The 18,162-nt window shown below is 37.4% G+C and overlaps 3 protein-coding genes across 3 annotated transcripts in view; 1 reads left to right on the forward strand and 2 right to left on the reverse strand.

Annotated features, from left to right (window-relative positions):
- Positions 1 to 3,348, reverse strand: part of LOC107587989 (manganese-transporting ATPase 13A1-like) — a 21,157-nt gene extending 17,809 nt beyond the window's left edge. Inside the window, exons 1-4 of the mRNA XM_016275971.1 lie at positions 2,859 to 3,348; positions 2,162 to 2,251; positions 1,111 to 1,374; positions 754 to 909 (exon numbers count right to left, since the gene is read on the reverse strand). Coding sequence (XP_016131457.1) covers positions 754 to 909; positions 1,111 to 1,374; positions 2,162 to 2,251; positions 2,859 to 3,314 — 966 coding nt within the window. The 5' untranslated portion in view covers positions 3,315 to 3,348. The remainder of the gene's footprint in view (positions 1 to 753; positions 910 to 1,110; positions 1,375 to 2,161; positions 2,252 to 2,858) is intronic.
- Positions 3,349 to 4,606: 1,258 nt separating this feature from the next.
- Positions 4,607 to 6,291, forward strand: LOC107587990 (coiled-coil-helix-coiled-coil-helix domain-containing protein 5). The gene is given in 5 exon segments (XM_016275972.1): positions 4,607 to 4,620; positions 4,812 to 4,952; positions 5,501 to 5,615; positions 5,617 to 5,653; positions 6,115 to 6,291. Coding segments are annotated over 5 exon segments (333 nt in total). The 3' UTR covers positions 6,141 to 6,291.
- Positions 6,292 to 9,576: 3,285 nt separating this feature from the next.
- Positions 9,577 to 12,861, reverse strand: LOC107588009 (LIM homeobox transcription factor 1-alpha-like). The gene is made up of 6 exons (XM_016275993.1): positions 12,462 to 12,861; positions 12,190 to 12,353; positions 12,026 to 12,103; positions 10,424 to 10,541; positions 10,199 to 10,354; positions 9,577 to 10,116 (listed from the first exon to the last, which is right to left on the reverse strand). Exons 1-6 carry the CDS (start codon positions 12,634 to 12,636, stop codon positions 9,959 to 9,961), a joined length of 849 nt encoding a protein of 282 aa, XP_016131479.1. The 5' UTR covers positions 12,637 to 12,861; the 3' UTR covers positions 9,577 to 9,958.
- Between the last annotated feature and the right edge of the window lie 5,301 nt (positions 12,862 to 18,162).

An 18,162-nucleotide genomic window follows, 5' to 3' on the forward strand; every position in this document is an offset into this window, starting at 1 on the left:
TTTTTATTTCCAACATGCGCTCATTCATGGCTGTATTATTTAACTCATGCAAAGTTACGTCTTTATTGGGAGCGGACTTGACGGATTATTTTACGTGACTCCGACTTCATGAGACGATGAGCATATAGACAACAGAGAGCGAATTAAATTCAGCACTGTTATTTCCAACATGCGCCCATTCATGGCTGCATTTTATTTAATTCATGCAAAGTTACGTCTTAATTGGGACAGGACTTGACGGATTATCTTACGTGACTCCGTGAGTTCATCTCTATTTCTTCGAGCCAAGCTGCATAAACTGTATATCAGGCATTTATGTAATACATCTAATTTGTGCATTAATGGCTGTTATGTTAAATAAAGTTTACTAACTACAGTAAATCAAGTACCCGTGCACGCCGTTGTTGTTGCCTTGTTTCCCCTCAGACGCGCTACAATGTTGATCCTGCGAGCAATTATCAAAACATCCACAAGATGGTGGTATTTATCGGCGAATCCGATATTACAAAACCGATATCCGATTATTGTAAAATGCTAAAATATCTGGAAAAATATCGGTAAATCGATATAGCGGTCGATCTTTAGTGCTTATATGTTACTATATTGTGGATGATATACACTGTACTGACCAATCAGAAGACAGAACCAGGACTATGTCCTTTTTAAAGAACATTTCAATAAGAGTTAGTAGACGAACATTTAATTACAGCTCGACCAAAACTGCAGCTGGAAGCGGAAAGTTACTGCAGTTACCTGGATCATGTAAGGTTTGTTTCCCATTCTGCGGATTTCTGACATGTTCCTCATCTGCTGCTGCACCAGCGATGCTTCAAACGCCACAAGCATGAAGAGCGTAAAGATGCTGTAGTACCAGTACTCATCCAAACACCACAGACCCACACAAAACACCTGCAGGGGGACAAAAACATACAGTTCATATCATACTCACAGGCTGGTGTTTCACAATCCCGGACCCAGGATGTATGTTCAATGCAGTTTCAGTGGTAAAAAGCCTTCAGGACCAGGTTTGAGAACCACTGCCATTAGACAATGATGCATTTCTAGTATACTCATGCATTTATAATCAAACCGAACGCTCTGCATACAAACCTGGAAGACAAAGAAGGGTGCTGTGGCTCTCTCCCTGAAGAGCTCCAGGAAGTCGGGCACCACCATCTCTGCACGGTTGGTGCCATAGCGCTTCTCTGCAGCCCGTAACTGATCCTCCTCCTGATAGCCTCTCCAGTTTTGGAAGTGACTCATGGGAAAGTTGATCGGAAACTCCACTGGCAGAAAGCATTTCTTCTCCTTGCTCTCGTACACATAACGGATCTTCTGGAACTCAAAGGACAGGATTTCCGATCCATCCTCATCCTGCACACACAAAAAAAATAAAAAATAAAAAAAGGAGAGACTTTACATAGACATTTTTCATCTGTTATAACCTAAAATTAGGGTTTCCACACCTTTGACCAAGGAATTATCATGGTTTTTCCGGTTATCCATGATTTCCAAATAAGGATATTTTATCTACATTCTGGAAAATCTTAGATTTTTTTTTATACGTTTATTTTCAAGCCTGACCATTTCAGTTTTTGAAACGGTTTGACTGTGACACCTGTATAATAACATTTGAGACCCAACAAAGTATCATATCACATTAATAATAACGAGATCTGAATACTAAAACAGCTATTCTTGCATTATTTTATTATTGCATTATTTATTTTATTTAATTCTCTAATGAGCTTATGTTTCGATTTGTTTTTTTACTTCAATAATATGAAACTTGGGGACTTTTGTAGTACTTGCTATATTAACACACACAAAAAACCTCGGATATGATCACAAAAGGCTAAAACAGTCACACTTTTGATTTTCACGGTTAAAAATGACTGCCATAGGAAATGAAAGCGAAATACATTTTTTGGGGGTACAATCTACCAATCAGCCAAAATGAAAAAGTCTTTGATAATGTAAGAATATACATCCAAATTCAAAAGCTACATAAACACACTTATAAACAGCTAAGGAAAACCAACCCCAATGTGCTTATTGTCTTTGGTGTGTTATGACAGCGGAGGATCACAAGCATGACCCCTAAATGAAGAATACCAGCAGAGTATTAAAAGAAACACCAGGAAAAAATAAGATCTCTCACCTTATCCCTCAGAAGAGGCACCAATTCAGCTGAACCATTGTTGGGTGTTGGTATAACTTTTGCAAAGGTGGCTTTGGCTGGATCAGACTCCTGTTGAAAATATATTTGCATAATTACAGTCAGCTTCCTGTGCAAAATTATGAGATGTCCCAAACATATGGTTGGATGCATGACTTACAGGTTCATCTCAAAAAATTCGAACATCATGAAAAAGGTCAATATTTTATGTCACTCATTTCAGAAAAATTTGTCTAAAACTATTTTTGTGATGGTTTGTATTTTTGTGCTCTGTATGGAACATCAGTGCCTGTTTAAGTGATGAACTTATACTTGTGCTACAACTTTTTGGCCTGTGCTACAAAACTTTCAACCTCTGTAGCACCAGTGTACAGCCCTGTTATGCAATATTAAACATTTTCTGAGACACTGAATTTGGGGTTTCCATCATCTGTAAGCCATAATCATCAAAATTTCAAGAAATAAAGGCTTGAAATATTTCACTCTCTGTGTAATGAATCTATGTAATATATGGGTTTCACTTTCTGAAATGAGTGACAAAAAATATTGACCTTTTTCATGATATTCGAATTTTTTTAGATGTACCTGTACTAAGCCCAATAAAAGCGATCATCAAACGTGCTGGTTATTGAAAATAACATTTATATTCATTGCTTGCATTGCACACATGTTTTATCACCTTGGAGCAGGTGAGCCAGCAGTGCGCGTGCACGGACCAGTAGCCAGAGAGCACTGTCAGGACGTGCGCGATCCCGAGAGCGGCGAGCGCGAGCAGACCGGCCTCAGCGGACTCCGCGGCTCCGTAAACTCCCAACCACGCGTATAAGCAGCCCGGGTAGAGGAGGAGGAACGGGAGCACCGTGCCGTGCAGGACGCGTGGCCTGCGGCTGTGGAGAGACACGGATCTCACCAGATCATCGCTCGGCGCGCGCGTCTGCGTCCTCCCGGCCGCGGGCATGTTTCCATCTTTTTTAGCTTCGTCCATTCCAGAGCGTGCCTTCCTCCTACTCTCCACCTCCTCCTCCTCCTCCTCCTCGCAGGCGCTGATGGTAAACAGGCAGCTTCGCACCGGCCCGTTGTCTGCCCACGCTACAGATTCCTCAAAATTATCAGACACAAACGACAGCTTCCGCATACGCAAGCACGCACGCCGGTGACGCAATATCCGGTGCACGTCCTTCCTTGCCAGGAGATTTTTCGGATTGACAGAAATTTTCATATGGAAATGATATTATTAAAAAAAAGTCAAATCAAGTGCCATGGGATGATAAAAGAAAAGACATATATTGCACGGTTTTTTATATGTGACCCTAGAACACATAAGCAGTCATAAGGGTACATTCTTTTGAATTGATTTTAAACTGAAAGCTGAATAACTAAGCTTTCCATTGATGTATGGTTTGTTATGATAGGACAATATTTGGCCGAGATACAACTATTTGAAAATCTGGAATCTGAGGGTGCAAAAAAATCTAAATACTGAGAAAATCGCCTTTAAATTTGTCCAAATGAAGTTCTTAGCAATGCATATTACTAATCAAAAATTAAGTTTTAATATATTTACAGTAGGACATTTACAAAATATCTTCATGGAACATGATCTTTACTTAATATCCTAAAGATTTTTGGCATAAAAGAAAAATTTATAATTCTGACCCATACAATGTATTGTTAGGTATTGCTAGAAATATACCCGTGCTACTTATGACTGCTTTTGTGCTCCAGGGTCACATATTTATAAGGCAAAAGGGCTACTAGAACGTGTAACACTTTTAAATTTGGATATATATTTTTACATTATCAAAGACTATTTCATCCCAAAAATCGTATTTTTCATATTTCCTATGGCAGTGATTTTTTTTGACCTTGAAAATCGATATAATGAAATACGCAACTAGATACGTGCCATTATCCCTATTTTTAATTGAAACAAACTCACTCCCAGTTCTTACATTTCTATATTATACTAAAAATAATAAGAGTGGCAGGGTTTTTGAAACTAGTGTTAAAGATACGGCTGATGGCACACAAAAGCTGCTTTCCTCTTGTATGAATGAGTGTATGACGGATTTATCGTTGTTCCTTTATTGTATGTTTCTTGTATCTTTTAACCCGTATTGCTGTTTATTTTAATATACTGTACATCAAAATGAATAATAAAGAAAATACATTAATCAACAAAGCAGCACATAAATATCGTTGGTTAACTGTTTTCTTTTAAAACAAAATACGACAATGAAAAATGAAAGAAAATGTTACTTTAAAGCAGTGGTTCCCAACCCTGGTCCTGGAGGCACCCCAACACTGCACGTCTTGCATGCTTCCTTAATCAAACACACCTGATTCAGGCCATCCGCTCATCCAAGACCTGAAACTGGCGTGTAAGAGAAAGGAGATCTAAGCTTTGTTTCAACCCCATTAGCTAAAATGATCAGTGAATTGTAGGAGCTAGAATGTGTATTTTGTAATAAAATGGCCCTAGAACTCTATTTGACGAACTGATTTTAAAATGGTTTACCGTCCTTCATATTAGTTATTCTTTCAAAGACGTGAACCTGCGGTGTTGAGAAACCATTGTGATGTGCATATAGGCTAATTCAATTTAAATACATGTTAAACTGTATTATAACAGGGAGGCAGCAATGGCCATCATGAGCAAATACTGCCAGAAGGAGCTGGATGAATATGGTGCATGTGTTGTCTCCCATCCAGTATCATGGCAAGAGAAGTGTGTAGACCTGAAGCTGAGGGTGGCACAGTGCACTTCATCACAGTACGTCCATATATAATCAACAACTCTGCATGGCAAAGAGAATGCAACTGCCTTTGTGTGAGAGCAGGATGTTGTTTATTCTTATTTATATCACAAATTGATCTAAATGTGTTTCTTCAACACATTAAAACTGTTGTTTTGCCACGCTTTTATTGACTCCGATTTAGATCTGTGACAACCATTATAAAAATAGAACAATAATTGGTTACAGCATATTCAAAACCTTAACAAAATGTAGTGTTTAGTTTCTTTATTTTGCTTTAGACATCACCCATCAAGCTGTATTCAGTCATATTGTCCCCCCCCCCCCCAAAAAAAAAGTATATTTAATTTATTTTAATCAAATTTAAGATATTATATGTAAATGTTTAATTTTGCATGTTATACATAAAACGCTGGTTCTGAAATATTAGTTTATTTTCTAAAAGCCCACAGTGCAATTTTCCTGAAGCTGAATAAATAGACTAGGATGGTTTATTTAGCCAGATGGAATAGGAAGCACTATATTTCTGATGTTTTCCTCCTGTTTTTCTTCCATCTCAATGCAGTCCTGTGATAAGGAAGATCCGAAGCGACTGTGCTGGTGAGTTTTCAGTGTTTGAGCGCTGTCTGCGGGAGAACCAGAGCTCTGCTGAAGCCTGTCAACCTCACCTCGCATGTTTCCCTTGCCTGTGTTGAGACCGTCGACCTTTCAGGAATAGGTAAGCAGTGAAGTCTGCGTTTCTATAATTATACCTGGATGTATGACTAAGTACAATGAATTAAAATATTGGTAACACTTTACTTGAAGGGGTGTGCATAAGACTGACATGACACCTTCATAATCATGAGTTTTATGCATGTTTATGACAACTGTCATTAAGTGTCATTCGCTCAGTTATGTCATTTTTAATGCAAATATGACATTATTTGACCTAACCCTAACCTAACCCTACCCCTAACCATAGCCCATCACAAAGACATCTCAAACAATGTCATCTTTGCATTAAAAATGACATAACTGAGCGAATGACACTTAATGACAGTTGTCATAAACATGCATAAAAACCCTTCATATTCATGACATGTGTCATGTCATGAATATGAAGGTGTCATGTCAGTCTTATGCACACCCCTTCAAGTAAAGTGTAACCAAAATATTTCTAACACTTTCTTCCAACAGCAAATGCTGCGCCGCAGCCCACATAGGTGTTTTTTTGTCCCTGTTAATAACACAGGTGTTTTATACTCAGTACTGAGAAGAAATGGGCTGTGGAAAAGCTTATTATCTTTGAAGAACTGCAACACACACACAAAAAAACTGAAACCTCAGTCTTTTGCACACCTTTTTTTTCCCAAAATATTCAATGTGATGTTTTATTTTGTTAATGGAACGTTTCGCACTATTTATGAGATTTTTTTTTTAAAAAGCTCACCATGATATCAAAACACGAAGTTGCAATAAAATATGCATTTCTAAATTCTCTGCACTTTTGAAGATTAGAGACCTATTTTACCAAAAAGCATTAAACAATTGAATTCACATGCACTCTGCACTTTTTGCACGATGCAATTTATAAAATAAAAAAATGTGTTGCTAGAATTTTTCAGCCTGCTGAAAAATTCTACATAATGAACTGTAATATGTTTATTTTTAGTTAATATGTATTCAGCATGCTTGTTGATTTAACATGTGAAATCTAGGTTCAGTACGCAGGTTTATGTCATTTATAACAGGTTTTTCTTGTTTCCCGTTAGTCGCTGTTTGGATGTTTTTCACCTTACCGTACCACTGTATAATATTAAACCAAAGAATGCAGGCATGTAATATCTCCCCCTCACATTTCCACTGGTTCCCTGCGTCCCGGAACAAAAGCCTGTAGGGAGGCATTAGATTAGTGCTGCTTTGCCCGCTGGTTAACGGGAGGGAGGACACGGGTTTTGAACCTTTGACCACCGAGCTACACAGACCTTTCATTTGGTCCATTTATCAAAAGTGGAACAATATGTAACCGTTTTACCAGAATCGCATTCTTATCAGAGCACATGAACCATAAATCACACAGCCAAGCGTCAGCGTTTGAAATGACGAGTTATATTGGGAAACCGAGAACACTGTACACAAAAAACACATTCACTGAAAGTAATCACACTAAAAGAAACCGAAACAGCCGTCCTTAAAAGAAACATCACACCACTTTAAATGAAACAGTCCAGTATCACTAAATGCTTCATGAAAATGTGAGCAGCTGATTTACCAGCAACTCATATCCAGTGTACTAAAAACTACATTTCAGTTTGTCAGGTTATGGACGGTTTTCATAAGCAGATGGTGTTCATGTAAATCCGCTGTACATTCTTCAATATAAATAATACGTTTCACATATACAGTGTCTCATGCTGCAACATAAATATTCCAATGCTATTGTTGCCGTTAAAAACAGCCAACAAGAACATAATGAGTTAAAAGTAGTAAATAACTACACGTATAACAAGAGAGCTAATTACAACAACAGTCATGTGACCAACACATTTAGTATTTTACAATAAAGCACAATTAGCAACACGTTGCCAAGTGTACACGTCCTGTAACATTTAGGGGGTATTTTTAATACTTTGTGCTCTTTTTCTTGTCAGTATTAAAGTGATAGATGTCATATTTATTATCAACCCTGTAACTGTAAGGCTAACTAACCCTGTAACAGCAGCAACCCTGATTATTTCCTCATCTCAGTTTGGAGATTGTAGCACATTCCTACATTTTACCTGATGCCTAACCATCTAAAGCCTACAGTCAGTGCTGCTGCAGAAAAATTCAAGGCCCTTGATAGTTTTCACCTCTCACTTTTTTTTTTTAATCAGAGGAAATCTACCCTGTGTCCAAAACCTGAAATTAGAATGGAAAAAATCTCTTTTGTGGTTTGGTTACATCATAATTTTCCATATTTGTCAAACCTCGCTTTAATCGTTTTGATCGTGTTGACTGAGCACTGTGGTATGTGTGCCTCCTTTGCTCTCTGAACCCTGTCAAGACTCCCTCACTGATATTTTCTTTGAGATATATACTTCAGCTTTGACGTTTCATTATTTTGTGGGTTCTTCATTTTTTATTTTGTCTCTTTAATTGTGTAATGCACAGTTAAGGCGGCTTGAAAGTCCCTGTCTGAGAAACTTACAATAGTTAAAAACCTACCAAATTAAATTTCTTTAGAGAAAATGCTGCAATAGCTGTCGACATTTTTCATTTGTGAAAAGAAAAAAAAGTTAAAAAAGTTACATTTGTGTTAAAGGTGCACTCAGTATCCCCCCCCCCCAATTTAAAGATTCACACGCAAAAAATCAATACTTTTTAAAATAATGTGCTAATATATATTAACATAATTTCCTTTTAATTAAAGTTTTAGTAGTTTAGATATGTTTTTGCCATTTTTATTAGTTTTTTTAAATGTCTGTATCCTTTATTAATTAACATTTTTTTTGTTATTTTAGTACATCAAGTTAAACTAAATGAAAAAGAGAAATGTTGCCATGGCAACTAGATTTAAAAAAAATTCAATTAACGTTTATTTTATTTTATAAGTAATGAAAAGCCTTTCGTTTTAATCTATTATAATAACCTTGCTTTTGCTGCATCCACACCACTAGGTGTCAGTGTAAGTACAGGATAACTGCTATATTAGTCAGCTCAACATACAAAAACTGAGTGCACCTTTAATAAACATTGTTTCTTTACAAGAAATATTAATGTACATTTGACTTACGCCAGCATGCAAGACTCTTTTGGTTTTCACGTTATCTTTAAATAAAAGCTGACTCAAGACGGACATTAAGATGGCAAGGCGGTATGGAGAGAGTGATATGAAATTGACTTGGGCTGTGTCTGAAATCACCCCAATAACCCTTTATCATGTGCTATTTGAGGGGACAGCCATTTGAAGTGGTGTCCAAAATCATAGTGGAACTAACCATGTTATTTTAATGTATTATCTTAATTATGAACACACTGGTTTGTAGTGCAAACAGTTTTACCGTTTACTGCACTTTTGTTATTCTTCTCGTTATTTCCCTACAGAGACTAATGAACCAGAAGTCTCCCACATTCACAGAAAACGGCTTACATCCACGTTGAAAAATAAGGTGGATAGAGAGCTTCAGTGATGACGTATTTTTGCAGGTCAATCCAGAAGTTTGCATAACCCTGGTTCCTTCAGCAAAAACCCAGTAGCATATTTTTAATCGCATAAAATAAGCTCGGTGGCCAGCAAAAGTGTATGATTCCTACATGTTTTGTTCAGCACGATAATCTTCACAAATGAACTTTTATGAATTTTGAAGCCTAAATACAACCGGCTGAAGTATAAATCTAAAAAACATCTTCCCTAAAAGTTTACGTTATGAGGCTGTGAAGGCAACTATTTCGACCCAAATGTACATTTAGCCACTCGTAACAACCGCAGTTTTCAAGTCACTTAAAAGCTTAAAAAACATTAGTGAGGCATTACTGCTTTATTTTATGTTGTGGTATAAAATGTGAAAATATTTTGCGCTTATGTTAACCACAGACCTCATTTCGGGCATTTCACCAAAAAATCATTCAAAATAAACAATTGACTTCAGAACAGTGGAACCGGAAGTGCTAAAATAATCATTTGTTTCTGGGTTTTAGCTTGCAACAATATGTCACTGCAGTGCTCTGTAGTGAATGAGGTGAGGTAACACTTACATGAACATTTGCCCATTGATGTCTGTTATGTTCCTATGACCGTCGCAAAAAAACGTTTAGTTTTTAGTGCATATGTATGATTTAAAACATGTTTTTCCAGTGAGTTCCCATTCTGTCCATGTCAAATAAAATTTTTAGGGTGTGACTCTGTTTTGGTTTGGTTGGTTAGAGTTTTATTGGCACGACTAAGATACGATTGAGGGATTCAATTAGTTTTAACTATGAAAGACGCCTCCAGTGAGACTCAATCTACTTGTTGCCCCCTGCAGTGGTGGAGGAGCGCTTTAGGTAGGTGGAACCAGGGTCATGAAGTAAAGTAGGAGTTTTGCATCGAGTAGAGGCGATCAATGGGATTTCCTATCCGTCCTGACAGAACTCCAACGTCGGCAGTCGACAAGAGACAGTCCCCGAGATGACTGAGGCTTCCATCGCTGTCCAAGTCATGGAAAACTGTCTCGGAGTCTGAAATGAAGTCTGCGTTCAAATGCAAACAGTAACTGAAAAAATAACCAATGCTGAAGTTGATGCAGTGGGAGATCCTTACCGTAGGAGTGCATCTGCTCGGGGCCTAGCTGCGGTGGCGTGAGCCCGTGTCGGAACTGCTCGCTACTGTATATGTTGGGATCCAAAGCCAGCAGTTGCTGGCGTGGCAGAGAGGAATATGAGAGCAGCGCGTCCAGTCCGTGACTGCTGGAGCCATCTGTAGAGAGACAGAGCCGGGTTCACACCTTTCATCAAGCCATTTCACACAGTTGTGTCCGTGTCTTACCCTCACTGTCATCGTTACTCTGGCGGCCCCCTCTGCTCGGGCCCCTCCTGGTCCCGCCCATCTGCTCCTGTTCTTGCTGTTGCTGCTGCTGCTGTTGTCTGCGAGCGATCTTCTTCATCTGAACTCACAAAAACAACCATTTATTGAAGTCCACTGGTCCTGGAACAACATTCCCATATAGTAGTACTTATCAAACAAGCTCCGAAAGTGTGTTCACAATGATGGCAATTAATTTGAATTTAATTAGTAACACTCATGGGTGTTGAATATGTGGGGGACGTGGGGTCGTGTCCACCTCTCTTTTCATAAAACATAAATTTGTCCCCTGCACTTTTTTCGGCCAAGTGTGTTCACGTAGAGGTTTTCAAGGAGCAGTGTGAATAAATCTACATTTAAATCTAGAGACAAGATAATCTATGCATGACCTGACATTTTATTTAAATCCGAAATGAGGCAATGTTAACATTATGGAGTGCTAAACGCTCTCATGCAGTGTATGTTTCGTTCATACTCGAAGCTGGAGGGCGCTCTCGTGCAGAAATTAATAAATATAATAAAAAAATAAAACCTGTCAATAGACAAAAATAAATAAATGAATAAATAAAGTACTGTCAAACGATTAATCGCGATTAATCACATTCAAAATAAAAGTTTTTATTTACATAGTAAAATAAATGTGCGTGTACTGTGTATATTTACTATGTATATATAAACACTATATATTTTGACAATATATATATGTATTTACATGTATATATTTATATTCATATAATTTATATTAGATATAAATATATTTAATATATAAACAACATATTTTTCTTAAATATATACATGCATGGGTGTGTATTTATATATACATAATAAATATACACAGTATACACACATATACTATGTAAACAAACGTTTGTTTTGGATTTCGCAATTAATCGTTTGACAGCACTAATATGTATATATATCTATAATATATATATAAATATATATATATATACTGTATATATCTCTGAATCTATCCATATGTTTTCCCTAAAAGTATCTATGTATCTGTCTGTCTATTTTTCTGACTGTGTCTGCTGTCCATCCATCTGTCTTTCTAAAAGTAGTGTCTATCTATCTGTCTGTATATCCATTTATCTGTCTTTCTAAAAGTATCTATCTGTCTACCTGTCTATCCATTACAATGTCTGTCTGTCTGTCTGTCTATCTATCTGAATGTATCTGTCTATCTGTCTTTCTGAAAGTGTTACTTTTTTTTCTGTCTGTATCCATCTAACATCCATCAGCTCATTAGGCCTATAAACATTTCTCCCAAAAGTTTCAAAGAAGGCTTTGTCAAGCCAACATTCAAAATGTAATTGACAAGCATTTTCTTTTTTGTCAAAGATCTACAGCTACATGAAGTTCTATGATTTTCAGTTCATTTTAACTCTGCTCTCTTAAGCCACATTCTAAGCCTCAGAAATAACACAAACACTGAAAACCCATTCATTGATAGAACAAGGATGCCGTTTTTGCTTTTCTACTTAGGTAAATCATGATGAAGCAAGATCTAGTGTTTCAAACAGGAAAGTTTTCAGAATTGATCAAAACATGATGCCAGCCTACCTTTGCTCTCTGATTTTGGAACCACACCTGCACGACTCTCACCGTCAGTCCAGTCTCAGCTGCCAGAGTTTCTCTGACCTGCAACAACAGTATATGCATGAGACGTACATACAGTACATGCTGTTTCCACATATAACGCACACGAGCGGCCTGTGACTGCTGACCTTTCGGCAGGGTTTGGAAGACACCTCGAAGGAAGCCTTGAAGGCGCGCCGCTGTTGTGTGGTCAGGATGGTTCGTGGTCTCTTGGATCTTTTGTGCTCCTTCCCATCATCCCCAGCCTTCCCCCCAACAGAGACACCACCACCATCCTCATCCTCACTCTTCACTGCAAAGGGAAACTGAGCATTGGCTTAAAGGTGAAGAGAGTCATTTCTGGACTATGTTAACATCTCCTGTAATTATACACGACCTTCAGCGAGGTCACTGAGGTTACCTGACTCGGTAGGGGCCGGACTGATGGCAGCCAGCATCTCTCTCTCCTTCTCATAGTCTCCCCGGCAGAGCAGCTGTCCCTCCTTTAGCACAAACTCATCACCTCTCTGCAGCCGGCGCTCACACTCGCAGCAGCTGAAGCAGCCCAGGTGGTACACCTGTCCCAGCACACGCATGATGAGCTCCGAGCGGCTGATCGCCTGAAGACAGGCACTGCACTTCCGCACAAACAACCTGCACACATACACAAACACATGGGCACATGTTATTGATATGTTTCTGAATGTTCACTTTATGCAATGTTTTGTCTGTAACACTGGGTGGCAATATTTGACAACAGACTAGATGTCACACAAGCAGCTAAGTAAAAATTGATCATTTAACTAGTGCTGTCAACCGATTAATCGCATCCAAAATAAAAGTTTTTGTTTACATAATATATGCGTGTGTACTTTGTATATTATGTATATATAAACACACACATGCATGTATATATTTAAGGAAAATAGGTTATGTTTATATATCAAATATATTTATATATAATATAAATTACATGAATATAAATATATGCATGTAAATACATGTATATATTTTCAAAATATATACTGTATGTATGTGTATTTAGATATACATAATAAATAAATGTATTTTATGTAAACCAAAACTTTTATTTTGGATGCGATTAATCACGATTAATCGTTTGACAGCACTACATTTAACCCTTTAAAGCCTACTGTATTATGATACACATTCCTAAGGCCACTAAATGATCAACATGATCAAAAACTTACTGAAAAAACTTCTGTTGTCTGATTTATACTTTTTTAGCAAGAAAAAGGCCTTTTAGTTTAATTCTAAAAACATCCACCTTCAGATCTTTAGTGATTGTCACAAAGTAAACATAAGAATAACTTTTGTATTGTTTTAGTAATATTTCAAAATGAACGTTTACTAGATTGAATCAATTTAGGGTTAATCCATATAGCATTTTTTTAAAGAATAATTATGTTCAAATGTATCAAATATGATGCATCAGGCTTTTGAGGAATGTATAATTATTCGTCTCTCAGTCATCATTTTATTGTACTGCATTCTTTTTTTAAACTAAAATCTACCAAGCTTTGATCATAAAAGCATACAAATATAATCTTTAAAGACAAATTATTGGCAGATATAGAGTAACAATTGATATGCATTTATGTAAGTAGTCGGCTATACTTAAAAAAAGATATCACTTGAGTATGAACTCCATATTCTCACTCTATATGAGTCATAAAAGCCTGATGTACCAAATTTGATACTGAACAAAATACACATGCACATTTTTTCATTATATATATATATATATATATATATATAGTCCAAACTAGGGCTGTGCAATTAATCGCATGCGATTGTCAAGCGCATCTCGTCAGTAAAGCCGGTTCTGTGATTAGTAGTAAATCTCCATCACCTGCTTTCAGATGGAGCGGCATTTACTACACAGAGCCGTAGTTCACTGACAAGCTAGGCAATATCACGTTCATAATCAAATGCGATTCATCTGCGATTATGAACGCGATATTGCCTAGCTTGTCAGTGAAGATCGCATGCGATTAATTACACAGCCCTAGTCCAAACATAAAAAAACTGGTTATAAACATTTATACAAATATTTTTTTATTTCATATGTCAGGTTTTACAGGGTTAATATTATTAACATTTATTACGCTGCATTTAAGCTGTACATTTTATCAGCATGTCACCTGGGAATTGAACCCATGACCTTAGTGTTGCTGGCACCATGCGCTATGGTAAATGTTTTTAAACTTAATGAATTTTCAAAATGATTAGCAAATACAGGGATGTACAGGGCAAAAGTGAGCAAATGTATTAAGAAGGTCATTTGTCCTGCTACCAACCCTGAAAAATGCCTCTTACTCTCTTTAAACGGTGTTTTCTTTCTAAATAGCTCATCAGCATCACAATTGGTTTTAAAGGCACTCTCGCTCTTCAATCCCCACCAAACCCCTCGTTTTTTCTTCCTCTCTCCCCTCCCTCGCCGCTTGATATTTTCTGCCAGAATTCCCTGTCCTCCCTCTCTCGCTCCCAGCCTCCCTCCCCAGCTCCGTGAAACTAATAAAGACAGGATTAATTAGATTGTTGTTTAAACAGTGCGATGCCCAGACAGACGCTGTAAACTCATAACCAGGGATTGAGGATAGCATGGGGTTAATCTCTCTCACACTCGAATAAACACACCATACTCACACACACACACACACACACATTTACCAGCACCTTTATACGGCCGTGCTCATGTACTCTCATAAATATTGACAGGTACCCACAGATGAACCTGTAGATGATCATATGGTGTCGATGACAATCTAATCCTTCTGCACATTTCATTAAGCCAAAACAACTGTCACCATTCACCCAAAATGTGACATAAACCAGTGTGAAGTTACTGTCACACACCTGAACCGGACAACAACATGTTTTTTGTAGATTGGCGGGATTGTTGCTAGGGTGTTTTGGGTAATTGCTGCTTACTGTCCCAAGTCAAAAGTCCCAAGTTTATGATATTGTGGTCTCAGGACCCTACTTTAGTGCAATTATTTTGTCAACCATGTAAAAATCGTCAAAAGCCGCCCGATTTTACATATCATTCGATCACGGTGCAGGACAAGCTATCATTTAAAGTAATAGGTCAACCAAAATTCTGACAAGAGCTATTCCTTACTTGTGCTTAAGGGTTTGTTTATCCCTAAGCATTAAGAATAGGGATACCTGCATTAGCAGTGACCACTAATTAAATTAAAACCACATATATAGGTGGCGAATAAAAGTTTGATGAACACAAACCATTTTGGAGGCGAGGAACAGATGAAATACACATTTGATGGATACCACAGACTTCATGACAGTTGCAGAGACGGATGGCGGGAGATCTGGTGTGTGTGTGTGTGTGTGTTGAGAAGCACCGAGTGCAGGAGATGAAGGTGTCATATCAGAAATCTGCTGAAGGGAGAGGCAGCCAGGTCCACACATTATAGCCTCTAATCTGCATGGATGTGATGATCCTGTCCGTAACGCAGCTGCTATGGCTAATCTGTCTCAATCCATCTGCCAAAAATGCCAAATTACCCAAATCACCACCTACTACACCCAGATCAAAGAAGACCAACTCTAAAAACCCATTGAGAAACTGACTCAAAGACTGAATCTCATGAAAGCTGTCATATTTCACCTCAAAACTGAAAGAAATAAGTACAAATTATATTTTTCTTAAAGACAATGAAGACTCTTTTTTTGGCTTTATAACATTATTTTTATAGCTAATATATATTCAAGTAATTCCTTCCCAATTCTCCGAAAAATAATGCACAAAAGTGGTATTCTCATTACAATCACGTGAGAAAAAGTTATAAATCATGGTTGTATCTGAATCGAAATCAATGACAATTATTACACTTGAAAAGAAATTGACTTTGAAACAATTTTCGCTCAAATATTTCACAAGTAGTTACGAAGAAACAGCAAATAACACTAAATTAAATGTGAAATTTTGAAGTGGAAAGACAGAAATTGTATTTTCTAAAACGCATGCCAATAATCTTTTTTGTTTACAACTTCAAAAAATATTGTTGTTTTTTTTCTGTACAGTGGTGAGTATTTGGGGTCAAATATTTTTAATTGTCATAATGAAAATATTCTCACAATGTAAAAACTCTTCATTGGTCATAAAGTAGGCGCCATTTTCTTTATGCAAAATATAATTTCTTGATTTTTTTATATTGATTTTGAGGTGAAATGTGACCTGAAAAATCACCAGGTCATGACATTAACCCACAAACTTGGCAGAAAATGTTGAATGAAAAAAAAAAAAAACCCCACTGCAAACGGACACATTAAAGGTGACAGTTACAGAAATAACACCACATTTTGTACTTAAACATAGACAGACACAGACCCGAAAACTGGAGTTAACTGAGGATGAAACTATCTTGGGGGAAAGAAATTATGATTGCGGGAAGGCAATCAGGCGCTATGAGCGTATGTCAATTCAATAAAGTTTTACATGAATCTATAGCCAAATCATAGTGTGGAGGCCTAATCCATGCATGAACACAAAATTTTACATAATCAAACACTTACTGTCATAGTTGCGAGGTTTGTCTCGCAGACTTTGGTGCATCTTTGTATACATATATGGAGGCAGTATGTAAATCATAGATGTACACATAATTGCAAGGGTTGGTGCGGTGTGTGTGTGTGTGTGTGTGAGCGAGAGAGAAAGAAAGAGAGCGGATATTGCTGTGAGGGAAGGTGGCTCAGAGCCAGGGTTCAGTAATCACATCATCTTCTTTTATTAAATCTCACTGCACTGCTTCTGCGTTATTAAAATCTCCCAGCATTCCCCACAACCCACTCCCGCCAACCCCCCTCCCTCCCCGACACACCAATATTCACAATGATGAAATATGAGAAAACCAACAGGTAGCTGATAAAAACATACACATCAGACCACTCGCACGCAAAAGAGAAAGCACAGGTGAGCAGCTAAACCGTTCAGTACTGACACATATTATACTGCCCCAATCATGTCATAGATGCACACTTCAGTGCGCACTTGCTAAAAAATGGCCTTTTTGTTCTTAGCAAGCAAACGGTGCTACGCACACAAATACTGAAATAACAATCGACTAGTGGCATGCATAATTTAATTGTCTAATTATGTTTTGATTTCACTGAGACACATCATAACTTTTGGGTTTATGCTAATAAAACAACTAATTGTGTCATTGTACACTATAAAACACTCTCTGCTGAATTAAGTTACGTTTATGGATTACTAGTCATATGAAGAACACTTCAACAGGGTTATTAAAAAGTGTACTGTATATCAAGGTGGCAATAAAGTTAAAATGACATTTCTTATGATGCCTTGCAGTGTATTAATGAGACTCAATATTTTTAGATGATCATGTAAAAATCATGGGTGAAAAATAACGGTAACGATTTGGTTCCATTTGTTAACATTAGTTAAAGGGATAGTTGACCTAAAAATTACCCCATGATTTACTCACCCTCAAGCCATCCTAGGTGTAAATGACTTTCTTCTTTCAGATGAATACAATCAGAGTTATATAAAAAAATCTCCTGGCAAGGCACAAGCTTGTAAGCTTTATAATGGCAGTGAATGGGAGTCGAGATTTTGAAGTCCTAAAAAGTGCATCCATCCGTCATAAAAAGTGCTCCACATGGCTCCATGGGGTGAATAAAGGTATTCTGAATCGAAGCGATTTGTTTGTGTAAGAAAAATATCCATATTTAAAACTTTATAATCCATAATCTCTAGCTTCCGCTAACTGTCGTGCACACATTCACTAAGAGAGTGGCGTTCCAGCGGATGACGGAGGACATATGCTATAGAATGTATAGAATGTATAGAATATGCTATTTTGTATGTCTAATTTGTGACTGGTGTTTTATTTTGCTCTCTCTACTGCACTTCCACGTTTGTCACCGTGTTCGTCTTCGTCCTATGTCATCCACGGGAAAGCCACTCTCTCGTGAACACACGTATGACAGTTAGCAGAAGTTTTAAATATGGATATTTTATTTTACAAAAAGGCATCGATTTGCTTCAGAAGGCCTTTATTAACCCCCCGGAGCCGTGTGGAGCACTTTTTATGATGGATGGATGCAGTTTTTTT

This window comes from Sinocyclocheilus grahami, unplaced genomic scaffold (assembly GCF_001515645.1).
Source record: "Sinocyclocheilus grahami isolate Dianchi unplaced genomic scaffold, SAMN03320097.WGS_v1.1 scaffold97.1, whole genome shotgun sequence".
Taxonomy (NCBI): Eukaryota; Metazoa; Chordata; class Actinopteri; order Cypriniformes; family Cyprinidae; genus Sinocyclocheilus; species Sinocyclocheilus grahami.

Coding starts and splice junctions, on each gene's coding strand:
- LOC107588009 (XM_016275993.1), bottom strand. CDS start 12,636: ATGCGTGTGCTGGGACAGGTGTACCACCTGGGCTGCTTCAGCTGCTGC. Junction 10,542..12,025: donor TCCAAAATCAGAGAGCAAAG/GTAGGCTGGCAT, acceptor TTGTGAGTTCAG/ATGAAGAAGATCGCTCGCAG. Junction 10,355..10,423: donor GAGTAACGATGACAGTGAGG/GTAAGACACGGA, acceptor GTCTCTCTACAG/ATGGCTCCAGCAGTCACGGA.